Below are 15,953 nucleotides of genomic sequence, written 5' to 3'. Positions count from 1 at the left end.
CGAGCATCGCATCGCAAGTGTCCTACGTTGTCGTTGTAAACTCTCTGGCTCGTGAGCAGCAGCAGGCATTCCCAGGACAGTGCCCGTTTGAGGAAGATGGTGTGCTGTCATGGGCCAAGGGGGCCACATCTCTCCAAGGAGAGGGCCTCACGGGAGCCTCTGGGCCACGTCTGCCCTGCTGGGTCCTCCTCAGCCACAGCACTCCCGAGCACGGTGGGAAGTGAACACGGAACATTCCTAAAATAATTGGAAGTTTGCATTTTCCTTGCATCTCAGCCCATGCTAACCCACAGAGAAGGGAGTCTCTCTGCCCCCCTCACTGGGCTGTTTGCTTTGGAGCACGGCTCTGCCCTGCGGTGCTGCTCAGCCCAAGGAACCCCAGACTTCTACCACTTGTGCCTGCTTGTTTCCAAGAAGGCGCTGGCCACCGATGAGTTGGAATTGGCCTTCTATTCTGAGGCTGTAGCTTTTTCAAACGGTGCAGGAGGAAACACTCAGATGAATTATCTAGAAGGAAAAGCCCAATGAAGATGTCTGCAGTCCCCTAACCTCATCCCCCTTGTTTCAAATGGATTTGCTCAGTATTCTATTTCATTAGTGTGTGTCTGGGGAAAGGGGGCGACTGACAGTTGTTGGAAATGGAAACCTGGTTCCCTTGAGTTAGTTTCTAAGTGTCCTCTTGACTAAGTATTTCCAGCCCTGCTGGAGGAAAGACCAGAGTCAATGGTGGGAGGGGCAGGGGTTGCTTTTAGCCGGGAATATCAGACTGCATTCCAAACGTAGGACCAGCCTGGCACAGACTAAAGGTCCAGGTCATCAACCATCCTTTCAGTTCTCAAGTGAAGGGCTGGGTAGGTGGGGACATACTTTTTGCTCAGGGATGATTTCTTGTCTGAACAAGCCCTAAGCTTGTTCCCTTCATGTCCTGAAATGCTTGTGCATCATAGTGTGAGGCGTCCAGGATGTTTTGGGAATACCTTCCAGCCAGAAAGGGCGGTCAGTGTTCCTGATATCTATCTGTCCCTTAACTTTCCAAGATGCAAAAAATTATTTTGGTATCAGGTACCGACCTAGAATCTAATAGTTGTTTAAAAAAAGGGAAGACATGGAAGGTTCTAAGTGCAGAAGAGAATGAGAGCAAACACAGCTTCCTCTGAAACTGGGGGGATGGAGGGGGGAAGGCCAGGTGGCTCAATGTAGCGGAGGGATGGTGTTGAGGTTGAAAGGGATGTGTGGGAGAAGAATGAGCCGCGAAGGACCTCTAGGTGACCAATGGGACTGGAGATTGTGAGCCGAGAGAGAGGAGGGAAGTGTGAGATGGGCGTAAGGGGTATCTACCTATGATAAAGCTGAAGGAGGTAGGAAAATTGGACATCCACATGCAGAAGAATGAAACTAGACCATTCTCTTACACCATACACAAAGATAAACTCAAAATGGATGAAAGATCTAAATGTGAGACAAGATTCCATCAAAATCCTAGAGGAGAACACAGGCAATACCCTTTGAACTTGGCCACAGCAACTTTTTGCAAGATACATCCACGAAGGCAAGAGAAACAAAAGCAAAAATCAATTATTGGGACTTCATCAAGATAAGAAGCTTCTGCACAGCAAAAGAAACAGTCAACAAAACTAAAAGACAACCTACAGAATGGGAGAAGATATTCCCAAATGACGTATCAGATAAAGGGCTAGTTTCCAAGATCTGTAAAGAACTTATTGAACTCAACAGCAAAGAAACAAACAATCCAACCCTGAAATGGGCAAAAGACATGAAGAGAAATCTCACAGAGGAAGACATAGACATGGCCAACAAGCTCATGAGAAAATGCTCTGCATCACTTGCCATCAGGGAAATACAAATCAAAACCACAATGAGATACCACCTCACACCAGTGAGAATGGGGAAAATTCACAAGGCAGGAAATAAATGCTGGAGAGGATGTGGAGAAAAGGGAACCCTCTTGCACTGTTGGTGGGAATGTGAACTGGTGCAGCCACTCTGGAAAACTGTGTGGAGGTTCCTCAAAGAGTTAAAAATAGACCTGCCCTACAATCCAGCAATTGCACTGCTGGGGTTTACCCCAACGATACAGATGCAGTGAAATGCCAGGACACTGCACCCCGATGTTTCTAGCAGCAATGTCCACAATAGCCAAACTGTGGAAGGAGCCTTGGTGTCCATCGAAAGATGAATGGATAAAGAAGCTGTGGTCTGTGTATATAATGGAATATTCCTCAGCCATTAGAAATGACAAATACCCACCATTTGCTTCGACGTGGATGGAACTGGAGGGTATGATGCTGAGTGAAATAAGTCAATCGGAAAAGGACAAACATTATGTGGTCTCATTCATTTGCGGAATATAAAAATTAGTGAAAGGGAATAAAGGGAAAGGAGAGAAGATGAGTGAAAATATCAGTGAGGGTAACAAAACATGAGAGACCCCCCTAACTCTGGGAAATGAACAAGGGGTGGTGGAAGGGGAGGTGGGTGGGGGCTTGGAGTGACTGGGTGATGGGCACTGAGGGGGCACTTGGCGGGATGAGCACTGAGTGTTACACTCAATGTTGGCAAATTGAACTCTAATAAAAAAATTTTTTTAAATATATGTGAAAAAAATGAAGGAGGAAACAATAGGACGAGGAGGGTAATTTGTAAGTAGTTTCTAAGGACAGAGGTGAAGAGCAAACCCACTTCTCCCCTGCCGACAGAAGGCTATAGAACAGACAGTAACTAATGCCCTGTGATATCAGGGACCCAGCAGAGTGCAGAGTGGATTTGGTCCTGGCAGTTCTGAGAATTTTCCAAGGAAATGCAAGGGAAGAAGATTTGCCAAGCAGGGGTGAGCTGAGGCTGGGCGCCTTCTCACTGAGCATAGAGGAGGTGAGGGGGCGCCAGGTGTGGGCGAGGAGAGCGCCGCAGAGCTTAGTTCTCCTAGATGGAGCCAGAAGGATGCTCTGGGCCCCAGGGTGTGAGCAGGGCCATGGAGCAATGGGCAGAGAGGGCAGAGAGGAGCCTGGAGCAGGAGGAAGCTGGGAAGGTGGCCCCGGGTAGGGATTTGGTGGTCAAACCAGGCAGGAAACACATGTGGGACCTCGGAGGGGAAGCGCTACTGGTAGAGAGCAGGTGGGGAGGGAGAAGGAAGGGAAACTGGGTTCAGGTGACCTTGTGGCTTCTGAGGTTGTAGGAATTGCAGGCAAAAGGAAAGAAGTGGGAACCAAGCAGAGAGGTCAACAAATTCCTGGGAGGGTGGCGAGTATAGAAGGGGACAGGAGGGCAGCCCGGTGGCTCAGCGGCTTAGTGCTGCCTTCAGCCCAGGGCTTGATCCTGGAGACTCGGGATCGAGTCCCGCATCGGGCTCCCTGCATGGAGCCTGCTTCTCCCTCTGCCTGTCTCTCTCTCTCTCTCTCTCTCTCTCTCTGTGTCTCTCATGAATAAATAAAATCTTAAAAAAAAAGGGGGGGGGAGGACAGGACTTTGAGCATGGTGGTGGCCGGTTATGTGTGTTCAGACAAGAGCCATGCAGCCTAGAAGGGCAAAGGCCAGCCACCCTCTCGGTAAACCTCCGGTGGGCACATGATGGAGGCTTTCCTGGAAAGCAGTAGGGGACCCAGGGTCTGGGCACCCCACCTCCACCCCAGAAACTCTTTAAAAGAAGCATCTCTGCCTCTGTTTCAGGATCGCTGGTGACACCGCCCTCAACAAAAACATCCACGAGTCGGTCAGTGCCCAGATCCGCAAGAACTTCGCCAAGAGCAAGTGGAGAGTAAGTCTTGAGTCTTTATTCTTGAGATTTAATTAATCCAAGGTGAGCTGAAAACCCCTCCCATGACACTTGCATTATTATTTCTAACAGTCACTGTCCCCCAGGTCTGATGACAGTCCCCAGAACCTCACCCAGAAAATCTCGCTAATTTTAAAACCGATAATGATGAAGCCTCAGAGGGGGTGTCATGGTGTGGGAGGGGTAAAGTCCACGATTTAACATTACCCCTCTGCAATTCAAAATAGCAATGGTTCATGTCTTTTGCTCATTTCATGATTGGATTGTTTGTTTCTTTGCTGTTGAGTTCAATAAGTTCTTTATAGATCTTGGAAACTAGCCCTTTATCTGATACGTCATTTGCAAAGACCTTCTCCCATTCTGTAGGTTGTCTTTTAGTTTTGTTGACTGTTTCTTTTGCTGTGCAGAAGCTTCTTACCTTGATGAAGTCCCAATAATTCATTTTTGCTTTTGTTTCTCTTGCCTTCATGGATGTATCTTGCAAGAAGTTACTGTGGCCGAGTTCAAAAAGGGTGTTGCCTGTGTTCTCCTCTAGGATTTTGATGGAATCTTGTCTCACATTTAGATCTTTCATCCTTTTTGAGTTTATCTTTGTGTATGGTGTAAGAGAGTGGTCCAGTTTCATTCTTCGGCATGTGGATGTCCAATTTTCCCAGCACCATTTATTGAAGAGACTGTCTTTCTTCCAGTGGATAGTCTTTCCTCCTTTGTCGAATATTAGTTGACCATAAAGTTGAGGGTCCACTTCTGGAGTCTCTGTTCTGTTCCATTGATCTATGTGTCTGTTTTTGTGCCAGTACCACACTGTCTTGAAAAAAAAAATAGCAATAGTGGCGGCTCTTACTCAGAGGCTGTTTCTTAGGAACATAATTCCTGTTGTCTGCCTTTCTTTTGCTAGAACTTTGACTTTTGACTTCTGTTAAAGCGATATGAAAGGGGTGGCGGGGGGCACCCAGGGAAACCCTGTTTAGGAGAGTCTAAACCCTAGGTTCTAATCTGTGCATAAGTTAAGAGCTGGCTGTGTTGCCAGGAGACACTGTACAGAAACAAAATTAATTCCACGGACCTACAATCAGCACACTCTCACCAATAGCAGGAAAATAAAAACTACTGAAAACATCATCAAAAAGTACCATTTAGGATACGGTCTTTTTACAATATGCCTTTGATTCTAAAAGGCACTTCTCTTAAGTGACGGAGAGAATTGGTTTACATTTATTCTAGATGTTCACTAGGTCAGAAGAGAAGAGTATCTGTTTAAATCTCCAGAATACATCTCCGTGGGGGGAGGAGGCGCCTGGACACAAAATACCTGTCATTTTGGAAGAAGGGGCAAGATGAGCATCCCCTCTAAGGGATTGTGTGAGAAGGCTCTGAGAAGTCTGAAATGCTCCGGGTAACAGGAGAAATGACAGGACACGACTCTGAGTCTTTTCTAAATTGGCCAGACTGTGTTGTCTGATTCTCCCCCTTCTTAAATTTCAGCAAGCATTTAATGCCACGGCCGTCGTGAGGCATATGAGGAAGCTCCATCTCGGCAGCAGCCTGGACAGTTCAAATGCAAGTGTTTCCAGCAGCCTCAGCTTGGCCAGCCAAAAAGATTGTGCGTATGTAGCAAGGACTGAACTTTTCGACTGGCATTTCAGGCCCCGCTAGGGTGGGGAGGCGGGAGCCCACGTCTGCGAGCACCCCGTGTTTGGTACTTCATGTCGTGTAACGTCCCTGCCAACCCTGGGACATTGTTTAATTTGAAAGAATCTCTGCTAGACGTTTAATTATTGGATATTCACACAATAGTGGGCCTCATTATTCCCATTTTTAGATGAGAAATCTGTGGCTCCGGGCCCGGCCTGGCCATGTCTGTCTGGACAAAAGCCCAGACACTTTCCGATCTGTCTCCTTCCCCTGAGGTTTGCTCCTCGCCGTGTGTCCTTCTTAGGGGTTGAGGAAGCGATGGCGGAGGCTCATGACAGCCTGATCTCAATGGGTTTTAATATCTGGCTTTTTTGATGAGGATGGTGATCACTGGGGCTGAAGCAGATGACGTGCATTGGCTGTGGAGTCCGAATAATAGTAAGAATATTAGACGGTCCCTCATCTTTGCGTGGACTGTTAGGTCTTTGAGGGCACACTCACACTCACACTTACTTTTCCCTCCCCCACTCCCCACCACTCCCTAGTATATTTATCTTAATCCCACATTAGGCCGCCTCAGTGGCTCTTGTCAACTTCAGAGCAGTTGCTTTGATGGTCCCATTGGCCCTCATCTCCTTGATCATTGAGGTGTTTGGTCTCACACTGGGCATCACATTTCATCCTATTACCCTCGGAAAAGGTAACCAGTAGTCGCTGTCTAAATAGCCTTCCTGTCTCATCCAGGAATGTGAGCCCTTAAATTTTCCCAAGAAATCTCCATGAGCATCCCCTGGCCCAACTGTGCCCTGTGGTACACCCACGTATATTGGATCTCCCTATGTGGGGGCCTCCCAAGGTCACAGGCAAATGCACTACCAGGCCGAGCTGTAGGGGCTTCATCCCACATCAGGATTTTCTGATGCCAACACATGCCCTTGGGGAGCATGGCAGTGCAGCCTATGAGGGCTTTTTCTAGGCCAGGACTGCTGGAACAGGAGGAACAGGGGATTTCCCACTGCAGTCGCTCTGTGTCACAGACACTTCTTAGCCAGGAGTACAGACCACACGCCACACGGGGGTCAGGAGGGGGATCATATTCTTTCTTTATTCTTCACATCTCTATTCATGGAGCTGTTGTGACAGCAGTTCTTATAATGACAGTATGTATTCAACACCGAGCCTGAAGCCTAGTACGTAGTAAGTGGCACCTGGTTCTGTTAGGGTGGCTAAACCATGTCATCTTTGGGTACAAAGCAGTTATGATCATATTATGAGAATGGGAGGGAAGAGTTGAGTCTAAGAGGAAAGCATTTTAAGGACCCATTGCAAACATTTTCCTACAGGTAGGAAAAAATTTAGAGTCAAGTGTATAAAAGTTTACCACCACTCCCCCAACCCTGCTCCAAACCCAAAAGGGGAAAGGGGAAGCAAACGTTATCTTCTGAAGCCTTGACCCTGCACCCCTGTATCTGCTGTCCCCCTGCAGGTATGGCACCCTCGACGCTCTGTAGTCTTGTTTCTTCTTCCTCGGGGGTCTCTGGAGTGGGGTCGGAGCGGAGACCGAGGCCCACCACTGTGACCACAGTGCACTCTGGAAGCAAGTGACTGGCTCTGGAGGCAGGGCCAGGGCAGGGGGCCCCCAGCGCCACCTGCCCCTCCAGAGTGATCCCACCTTGCATGGTGCGCCTTCCTGCACAGGACTGGAAGACAGAAGTTTTTTATGGCCATATTTTATACTGCAATTCTGAAGTGTTCATTTCTCACAAACTGTACTGACTCAAGGGAGCTGATGCGTAATAGGATCTGGTGCTGTACATACGAATCTTGCAAAAGCTCTGCAGGAACGGACCTCCCTCGTCCTCTCCCCCAAGCCCTGTCACTTCTGCTCTTCTCGGTATGGGTAACCGTCAATGTTGTATTTTTTCATTAATGACAAAAAACAAAAACAAAAAACAACCAAGGTTTCAACTGGATTATTTAAGTATTGGTAAATATTGCGCATTAGGGTTTTATTTTTTACCTTTTGAGAAATAACGCCCTTCTGATCTAGACTTAGTCACATGATCTGTATCTTTGGCTTGTCAGTAGTAGAGTTTTATGTTAACCTTTAAGAGATGTTTTGTTTTTCTTTCTTCTCTCCCCCCACCAAGGGGAATGTAAAGGTATTTTTTAAAATTCTATTAAGAGGATCGAGAATCTGTCTCCAAGGCGAAGAGTGCACTTTACTTCTATTTGTCCTCCTTCTCTCTCCTTCCCTGGAGGAGCAGCCCTCTAAGAAAACAACTCCCCGGTTCCTCGGGGCTGTCTCATGTCCAGGGCCCGCTTTGGGAAGGAACCTGCAGAAAACCTTTGCCGGCACCCACCCCCTCCAGCAGCCCCCTGGCCACCTGGAGACCCCAGGGGCCTTCTCCCACCAGTGGTCAGAAATAAAGGAGCCTGCTGCCCCGAGACGAAGGCTAACCTAAGGAGGCTTTACCTGCTGTGAAGGAGATGCCCAGCAAAGATTTAAGAGCCTGCCTTCCAGAAGGAACCAGCCACCAGTGTGTCCGAAGGGAATGCCCCGCACAGCTCCTGTTTCTCACGAGGGTGACACAGAAAGCTCGGCTCTCAGCTATGCAGTTTTGACGTTAACCTCTCTGTTTTTTAAAAATGCATTTCTAATCTTAACACTTAAAATGGCCTCCACCTCACAGAAGTCGTTTCTGCAGATTTTTACCCTGTTCCTCTATGAGTGTTACTACCAAGGCGAGGCGAGCGGCAGGGGCCTGGGGAGAGAGTCCGTTGACCTGGGGTGGGAGGGAGAGGTGGCTTGCCGAGCACGCAGGACAACCGGCCCCCATGGTGAGGGCCAGAGCCGGCCTCCACCAGGCCCCGCCAGCCCTGGGAGCCTCCTTCTGACCAGGGCAATCTGAAAACCAAAGACCTGTGAGGGTGGTGTCACAAAAGGGCCCGGTTTGCCTGGGACTGAAGAATTTCTTGGGGTGTAGGACTCTCATTGCTAAAACTGGCACTGTCCTGGGCGAACATTGTGCGTCCATGTGGTGTGTAGATGTGTGGGTGGGAAACCCAAGGCAAACCACCTCTGGGGGGTAGGAGGCTTCAGGGATGCTCCCTTGCAGAGGCATGCAGGTGGCTCCAAATGCTAGCTTTGCAAAAGCCCTCCCTCGGCCCTCCTGTCCACGCAACACCAGGAGTCTGCATTTTGCACCGTCAGCCTCAGGCTGGCCACCTGTCCCTGTGACCCAACAACTTTACAGGCAGAAGAAAATGGCATGGAGATTCTAAAGAGCATCTGAGAAAGCTGACGTCTCTCTCCGGGGGCTTTGTTAGGGTGTTGCTTACTAACAGGTGCAATGGAACATTCATGTTTCTGTAGTATCAGAAAACAAGCCATCAGCTGTTACAGGGGCTGGTAATTTGCCCAAATGTGGTCCCTATCACGTGTGCGTGAATAGTTGTCAAAGTAGTTGTTTGCCCTGTGAGCTAGATGCAGCCAGGTGCATTGGGAGAGCACCCTAGAAGCCAGAGTCACTGACGGGTGACTACATTATTCCCTAGAGCTGATATTTGGGGTCCATGTTCCAATCCATTAGTTTGAAAGTATGTCTCACGGGACAAGTGCAGAACAGGTCAAAGATGAGCCATGTTGCAAGCGTCCCCTCTGGGGTCTGATCAGCCCTTGGCCATGCTGGGCCTGTAACGCTCCGGGTCTCGACAACAGCGTGCGAGGAGATGGTGACTGCTTTCAGGCCAATCGTCGACTGTGTTGAACTTGACATCAGGCAAATCCATACCGTTTTAAAGTCACCAGACTTCAGTCATTTCCTATTGTTTTAGGAAAAGGAGAAAGAACTCTTGCTCTTTGAGAGAGCCTCTGTGGCAAAAGGATCGAGGTTCTCTTTCAACCATATTTGGTATAATTTATGCTTTATTATCACATCACATGGCAAGAGAACCCAGAATGTGCCTTCTGTTGAGACCTGCCGAGGGGGGCGGCCAGGCCCCAGGACCCTCGCCAATGTCAGATCCCACCAGTAGTAGCTGAGCATCTCCTATGTGCCCCCAGCCTCCACTCCCTGTGGAAGCCAGTGTGTGGCCGAGGCTCAGGGACGGCCACCGGCCCCCTCGTGGGCTTCCTTTCGACCCCAAGCTCCTCACTGGTCTCCTAAGCCTCTCAAAGCAAGTAGATGATTTTTTTCACTTGAACATGACCTGTTGAAATTGTGTTCTCAAATGGTCTCTCCCTCAGCTGCCTATCCCTCATTTCCCACTTTGCACCTCCTCGGTGAGGCCGTGGGCGAAGCGAGCACTGAAGCAAGCAGAGTGTGAGCCCTCACGCGGGCCCCCCCAGAGCAGCAGCTGATCGCTCCTAACCAGGGTACCCCGGAGTCTGGAGCACTCACTGCTGTCCCTCGGCGAGCACTCTGGGGCCTGGGGTATTGCACTGGATTGGGGTGTAGGCAGCCGGAGCCGAGAGGTGCAGGGAGTCCCAATGGGAAGTACACATGAGCACGGAAAACTCTTAAAAAAGGAGCTGCCAGGGCTTAGCGCTCTTGACTATGGCAATGGTTCCGGTCGCTTCTGAAATCTCAGCTGGGGAGTGGGAAGCAGCTTCACCTCCCTGCACGGGAGCCTGTGGCCTTCGAGAGGGTCCCTTTCTCCAACCAGCTGCTAGCGTCATGTTCAGGGAACTCAGCAGGCTGGGGCTGAACAGGCAAGGCTCCGGCACTTAGGAAGCAAGGGCCATCTGATGACAGGGATCATCATGTCGTGACCCCCAGACTCAGTTTACCTGCCCGGCACTCACCTCATCCTGTTCGTTTATCTACCTTGGCGTCCAACACATCCCAGATGGGCTGTGGGTGGGAGAGAGGAACTCCCCTTCAGGATGAAGGTCAGGAACACGAGGGACCAGCCCCCCACCCCTGAAAGGGGGTTGAGCCTCTCTCTCTCTCTCTCTCTCTCTCTCTCTCTCTCTCTCTCTCTCGAGGAGTGACAGCTTCATCTGATGACCCCAGGGGATGTGACATTTTAAGAGCAATCTTAAACAGCAAAGACCGTATCCAGCAGAGATAACTCAGTACTTGAGCCTCGGCCTGCACTGATTCTCGCCCTGGAGCAGCCACACGGGAACCAGGGCGCCGGGGCTGAGGACAGAGAGCTGGGGTGACTGCTGTGCTTTCCCCGGCAACGCTCCCCAACCCTGCGTGGCTCCCAAGGTCTCCTTCTGAGGCGTGAAAGGAAAGCAAGGGCCGGCAGAGGGCAGCTCCTCCCATTTTGCAAACAGAAATAAGATGTACTGCTTCCCAGGGTCACGCGCTCGCTTCTGGCGAGTGAAACGAAGGGCCTCTGTTTCAACCAGCGCCCGAGCCCGTTGCATGTTCTCCTGAGACCGTCAACTACGTCCACGTTCTCTCTGCCCAGACTCGGCAACGTTTGCCTTTTCCTTAAAACACATTCCAGACCAAACACTGTTCGGTTTGTTCCAAACAGCCACAACGACAACGAAAGATGTGTATACCTGTATGTGACCCACCACTCTTTTGGGGTGTGGGGGGGCGGGGGGCACCTGGCCCTAGGTTGGGGCTGCAAGTGTCCCTGACATTTGCAAACCAGCGTTCCAGCCCTTTGGTTTTCGGAATGGAAAGTGTTGAGATAGAAAAGGTGAACTGGACAGAGTCCTACACTTGGTGGGGGGTGGTATTTCCTGAAGACACCGAGGAACCCAGTCTGCAGCTGAGCCGGCTGCGGAGGCCAGCAGGTGGGGAGGAGAAAGGAAGGCTGAGGGCCGCCCCCCTTCCCCCCTGCACCCTCCTCGCGGCCCAGCGTGTCAGGCTCTGCAGCCCGGCCCCACTGTGAAGTCGCCCCCCTGCCACCTGCTGCCCAAGCCGCCGTCCGCTTCTGGCTCTGGGGGGCCGGGGGCTCCGCTTCTGCAAACCCGAAGGCCGTGCATTTGGCAGCCAACCCCGCAGCATGCGGCTGCCAGGTCTGGTTTCGTGGACAAAGCAAAGTGTGGAATGGCTTCTCGGTGTCCGTATCTCTACACCAAAGGGACGAGCTGTCGCGTTCACCCCGTGTCCTGTGGCCGCTTCTGCATTTGCCGTATCTATTTTTAACCTTTTGGTCCCCGGGGGAACTTCTCATACAGTGATTTTCGTCTTCTGATTACTTACTGAATTATTTTACTTAGAGGTGATTTTATTTTCTTATGGACAGGAAAAAAACAACAACACAAAGAAAACGAGAGGAGTGTTTGAGGTTTCAGTCATAGAGATAAGTCATCACCAGGGACTCCAAAGCCCCAAACACTCAATAAATTACTCCTCAAAGGAAAACCTTAATCTGGACAGAGCGAGATTGCCAGGCGCTCGAGCCAGCCTTGCATTTCGGGGCCTGGGGGCTGGGGCTGGGCTGGCAGCCGGGCTTTCCTGGGAGAAAAAGAAGGAACAGGAGCATCGCTCACTGGGACATGGGTCATACACACAGAAGCCTGCCACCCCTGTTCCCAGGCCCTTGCATCGGAGTGTGTGACATGCCGGCCAATGACAGCAGAGAGGCCACAGAGCATCTTTGTTTCCAAAGATGGGCTGCATGTTTCAGAGAACACTTAGTGCCACTTTCGGGTTGGACGGCATGAAAAGGCACGTTCTGTCCAGAAAAAAAAATTGGAACAATTTCTCAATTGGCCTTAGTCACTTCTCAGAGCCCTCCCAGCAGCGAGTGAGCATGTTTTCCAAAAGCTTACAACCGGCGAATCCAGGAATGTCCCCGCGTCTATTATTATGAGGCTTGTGATTGGTTCAATTGTCCCATAAAAACACGTTTGTCCCAAAGAAGGGAAACTGTGCATTTATTCCATGCATGTAACAAACTCTGCAAGAAGTTTAACCCACATAGGTTTGCGGCACTGCAAAATTGTTCATGGGCCTATGTAGCAAATGATTCTCTGCCTTGACAATCATGTACACATATCAAGATTTCTATCATAATGATAATGAGATTGATGACTTCTTGTTTTCCTCCAATAAAGACAATTAATCACCTTCAGGGGTATGCGGTTTGTTTCCTCCATCAAGAGTGGGACTGGGGGTGGGAGGTGGTTCCAACAACTCTCTCCTCCTCTTTCCAAAGTGGATTTGAAGTCAGGAAGTTTGAACCGATTCCCTGGAAATTCATGAGGTTCCCTAAAATATTTCCTGTCACCTGCCCGATGAGCCCAAAGTGCCAGGAGAGGGAGAGGTGGGCGCATCTTGGCTTTGGGGCAGGTGCGAGGTGCCCCCAGTCTACCACCCTGCCCAACAGGAGAGCTCCCTTCATGAATTGCTCATTTCGAGGAACCCCTGTCTAAGTAGGGTGAGCAGGCTCCCGCCCACACCCATCAGTTTGCACCCCACAGCTATGGAGTTCTCCAGGCCCAAAGGAAGATTGGTTCTGCACAGAAGGCTGCCTGCTATCTTTCCTTCTCTTGGTGGGGTGGGAGACAAGCATTTCACAGGTCATCAAATATATTGTGGGGAGTAGGTCAGATGACCAGACGACTCCCCCAATCCAAACAGTAAGTGGCCGTTTGCAGAGGGAAGTAAACCGCAAGTGTGTTAGAAAAACCACAGAATCGACGCTGTCCCGTGCAGGCAGAATCAGATGAAACCCGCACAGGCCTTTGTGGGAATAAAGGGCGCCCCGGAGAAATCTGGTGCACGCCGACTGACTTCTAGTCTTTTCGGAGTTCCTTACGGCTTCTCTTAGCCCAGACCCTAATTATGACATATAGCAAGCAAACATCACTGGGTGGGTTCACAGGTGACACTGTTAATGGAAATTTTATGGAACAAAAGAACTTTGGTAACCTAACCTCTTTTGAAAACCCTTTACAAGGATCTAGTAAAGATAGGACCCACCAAGCGTGATGGAAAATGTAGCCAAAGCAGATGCACTGAAGCATGAAACACGCCCTGGTGGAAAGCTGGTGTTTATTGATGCCTTGGCGTCAAAGTGTTTAAGGTCAGCTTGTGCCTGGCTTCTGGCACACTGACCAGCCCAGCCCCTCTGCCCTTCCTACATTTACCCAGCCTCCCTGTGGCTCTGGGGCACTGAAATTCACCCCAAGTATCCTGTATTTTCCAGATATCACCTGGTCTGACTATTCTCTTGTATCTATCATCCGTCATGATGCACTTAGGGGCTGACAGTCTAAGAAGTAGACTTTTTCTGGATTGTCCATCTAGAAAAGAGCCGTGCCTGATAACAGCAGGCACAGAGCTTGACGGCAAAAGGGGATGCAAACCGTGTCCACCCAAAATCCTCCCGGCCCTACCCCCCTCACCCCCATAGGAGGACGACTATAGCAAACTATTCCATGGAGAGAGTTTCTGAAAACAGAATGTTCACACACCTGCCGAGCCATCGGGCTGGGCTAGCCGTGGTCTCCGGGTGTGCGCGTACTTGGCTATGCCAGAGAAAGATGGAGGGAGGGACGCTGTCAACCTGTGCTGAGCCCCCAGAGCATGGCCTTTCCAAAGAGCACCCCTGTTCCATGAGCTCTTCATAACGAGAGAGCGTCACGTATGCACACACACGTGCTCTTGGACCCCTTGCAGGGGGGCTTCCGGTTGAGGGAGTGCGTAGTGGGGGCCGATCCCAGTCTGCATTCTCCAGGCCAGGCCTTGCACCCTGGCTCGGGGGGGATAGGGTCCTGGTCTCTCCACTCGATCCACACAAAGGTGCCACCCAGGGGCCAGCGGGCTTGCACGTGCCCGGAGGACCATGGAGCATCAGACTGAGCGGTGGGACAACCAGAACTTGGAGCAGGCATTCGAGGCTGGAGAGGGCAGCCAGTGGAGAGCACAGGCTCCGGGGGAGCTCACCCAGGGGTGGGAGAGGAGGGGAGGAGCGTGAGCCTTCGAGGCCATCCCTGAGGGCGGGTAACACATGAGGGTAACACATGACAGCACTTTACAGACACCAAGTCGGCCTCAGGGCTGTAGGAAACTGTGGGAGCCTGCTTGGCCGCACGCCAGGGGCCCAGGGAGAGTTTATCTTTCCTTTAGGTCCTTTGGCAGCAGAGAAATTAGATCCCAGGGCCTGTGGAACCCACAAACCCTCCTTCACCCATCCCCCCACCCTGGCCCTTCACATGGACCCTGTGATAAGCTTTCATTCATTCATTCAACATCTTCTGGGCACCTACTATAATCGAGAGTTTTCACGCATCCTGCAAAAACAACGACAATGAGGTAAATCTGCCACGGACACGCCCCTCAGAGGCTGCAGGAGAAAGGGACTTGCAGGAGGGGCCTGGAAGCAAGGGTAGAGTTGGAGGACAAGAAGTGAGTAGTGGCAGTGCGAGCAAGGACGTGGGTGCAGACGCAACAGCACGAATCTCCCAGGGCAAGAGGGGGGTAGGCAGGCCGGGGGAACCTTGGCGTTAGCAGCACCCACAAGAATAGTGATGATGACATCATGTGCAGACCAGTCACTGACTTCTAGATACCATGTAAGGGGCCCCCCCCACCCCGTCCAGCATCTTGTTTACCCATCAGCCTGATGGGAAGGTGGCTTCAGCTGGGACTGATACCAAGGCCACTGTGCTACCGGGCCTCGCGTGATTTTGTCCAGGTCACTGGAGTCAGAAGCATGAAATCTGGACTTTATGTAGTCGGTGCGCGGGGACCACTGATGATTCCTGAATTGAGGGTTGTTGCAATCAAATCAGTTAACTCTTCAGAACACCACTGTTCCGGGGGTCCAGTCCACATCTCCAAGGGACATTCATCTTCCTTAGTAGCTCAGCCCGGGGTTAGGTGTGACCCAAGAATGAGGACCCACGGGGAGGGCAGAGGCATCCCTCTGCCAGCACCCCACTTGTTCTCTGCTGTTCTGTTGTCCCATTTCTCAAGGAGAAATGCCACAGAAGCTGGATTTGATCTAGAATCAGAGATGCAGACAATAATCATAACACGGCTGGATTTATTTTTTTATTTTTATTTTTTATTTTTTTTGCAATCAGTCTCTTCTCTTGCTCGGATTCGTATCTCCAGAAAGTTCCATCCGTGCACACAGTTTCACATCTCACATGCAGACTTCCCTGTCATCTGCTATTCCCCTGCAGATCATCTTCAAAGCCGCTGATTTATTTTCAAGAAAGTGTCTCAGATCTCTTGTTTTCTTCCAGCCTCCCCTGAGAGGAACTGGATTTAGCATGAGCTCATCCACCTAATATGTTTCCATCAGCGAGGGGACTCTTTCCAGAATGACAGTGGGCCAGGAAAATGCAGCTCATGGCCAATTTATTAACCCTTTCCCTCTTGCCCACCTCTCGGCCCCTTCCTCCCTCCGCCAACATTTCGCTTCCACACTGTCTTCTTCCTTGAGTGTGTCCAGATGGATTCACGTGGGCCTTGCTATGTGTGTCGTCAGCTGGCGGAGAAGTTCACTCGGGATGCTGAGCCGCCAGCCGCACCTGGCTCTGACGGTGAAGAGCACCCACCCTCCCCCGCCCAGGGCCAGGTGGGCCCCGGCTCCGAGCTGG

General features: G+C 50.8%; 1 protein-coding gene across 3 annotated transcripts in view; it reads left to right on the top strand.

The window, feature by feature from the left end:
* Positions 1-12,472, top strand: part of CAMK1D (calcium/calmodulin dependent protein kinase ID) — a 433,707-nt gene extending 421,235 nt beyond the window's left edge. The window contains exons 9-12 of one of the 3 annotated variants that reach the window (XR_005989504.1): positions 3,685-3,772; positions 5,276-5,393; positions 6,912-7,319; positions 10,416-12,472. Coding sequence is in view for 2 of the 3 variants with exons in the window: in XM_041767285.1 (XP_041623219.1) it covers positions 3,685-3,772; positions 5,276-5,393; positions 6,912-7,030 (325 nt within the window). In the remaining variant the exon portion in view is untranslated. Of the gene's footprint in view, positions 1-3,684; positions 3,773-5,275; positions 5,398-6,911 lie in introns of all 3 variants that reach the window. The other 2 variants (XM_041767287.1, XM_041767285.1) reach the window with 2 other exon arrangements.
* Positions 12,473-15,953: the final 3,481 nt, after the last annotated feature.

The sequence above is a fragment of the Vulpes lagopus genome, chromosome 8, assembly GCF_018345385.1.
Source record: "Vulpes lagopus strain Blue_001 chromosome 8, ASM1834538v1, whole genome shotgun sequence".
Classification (NCBI taxonomy): domain Eukaryota; kingdom Metazoa; phylum Chordata; class Mammalia; order Carnivora; family Canidae; genus Vulpes; species Vulpes lagopus.
The sequence above is the reverse complement of the archived record's forward strand: the minus strand, read 5'-3'. Positions and strand labels throughout refer to the sequence as shown.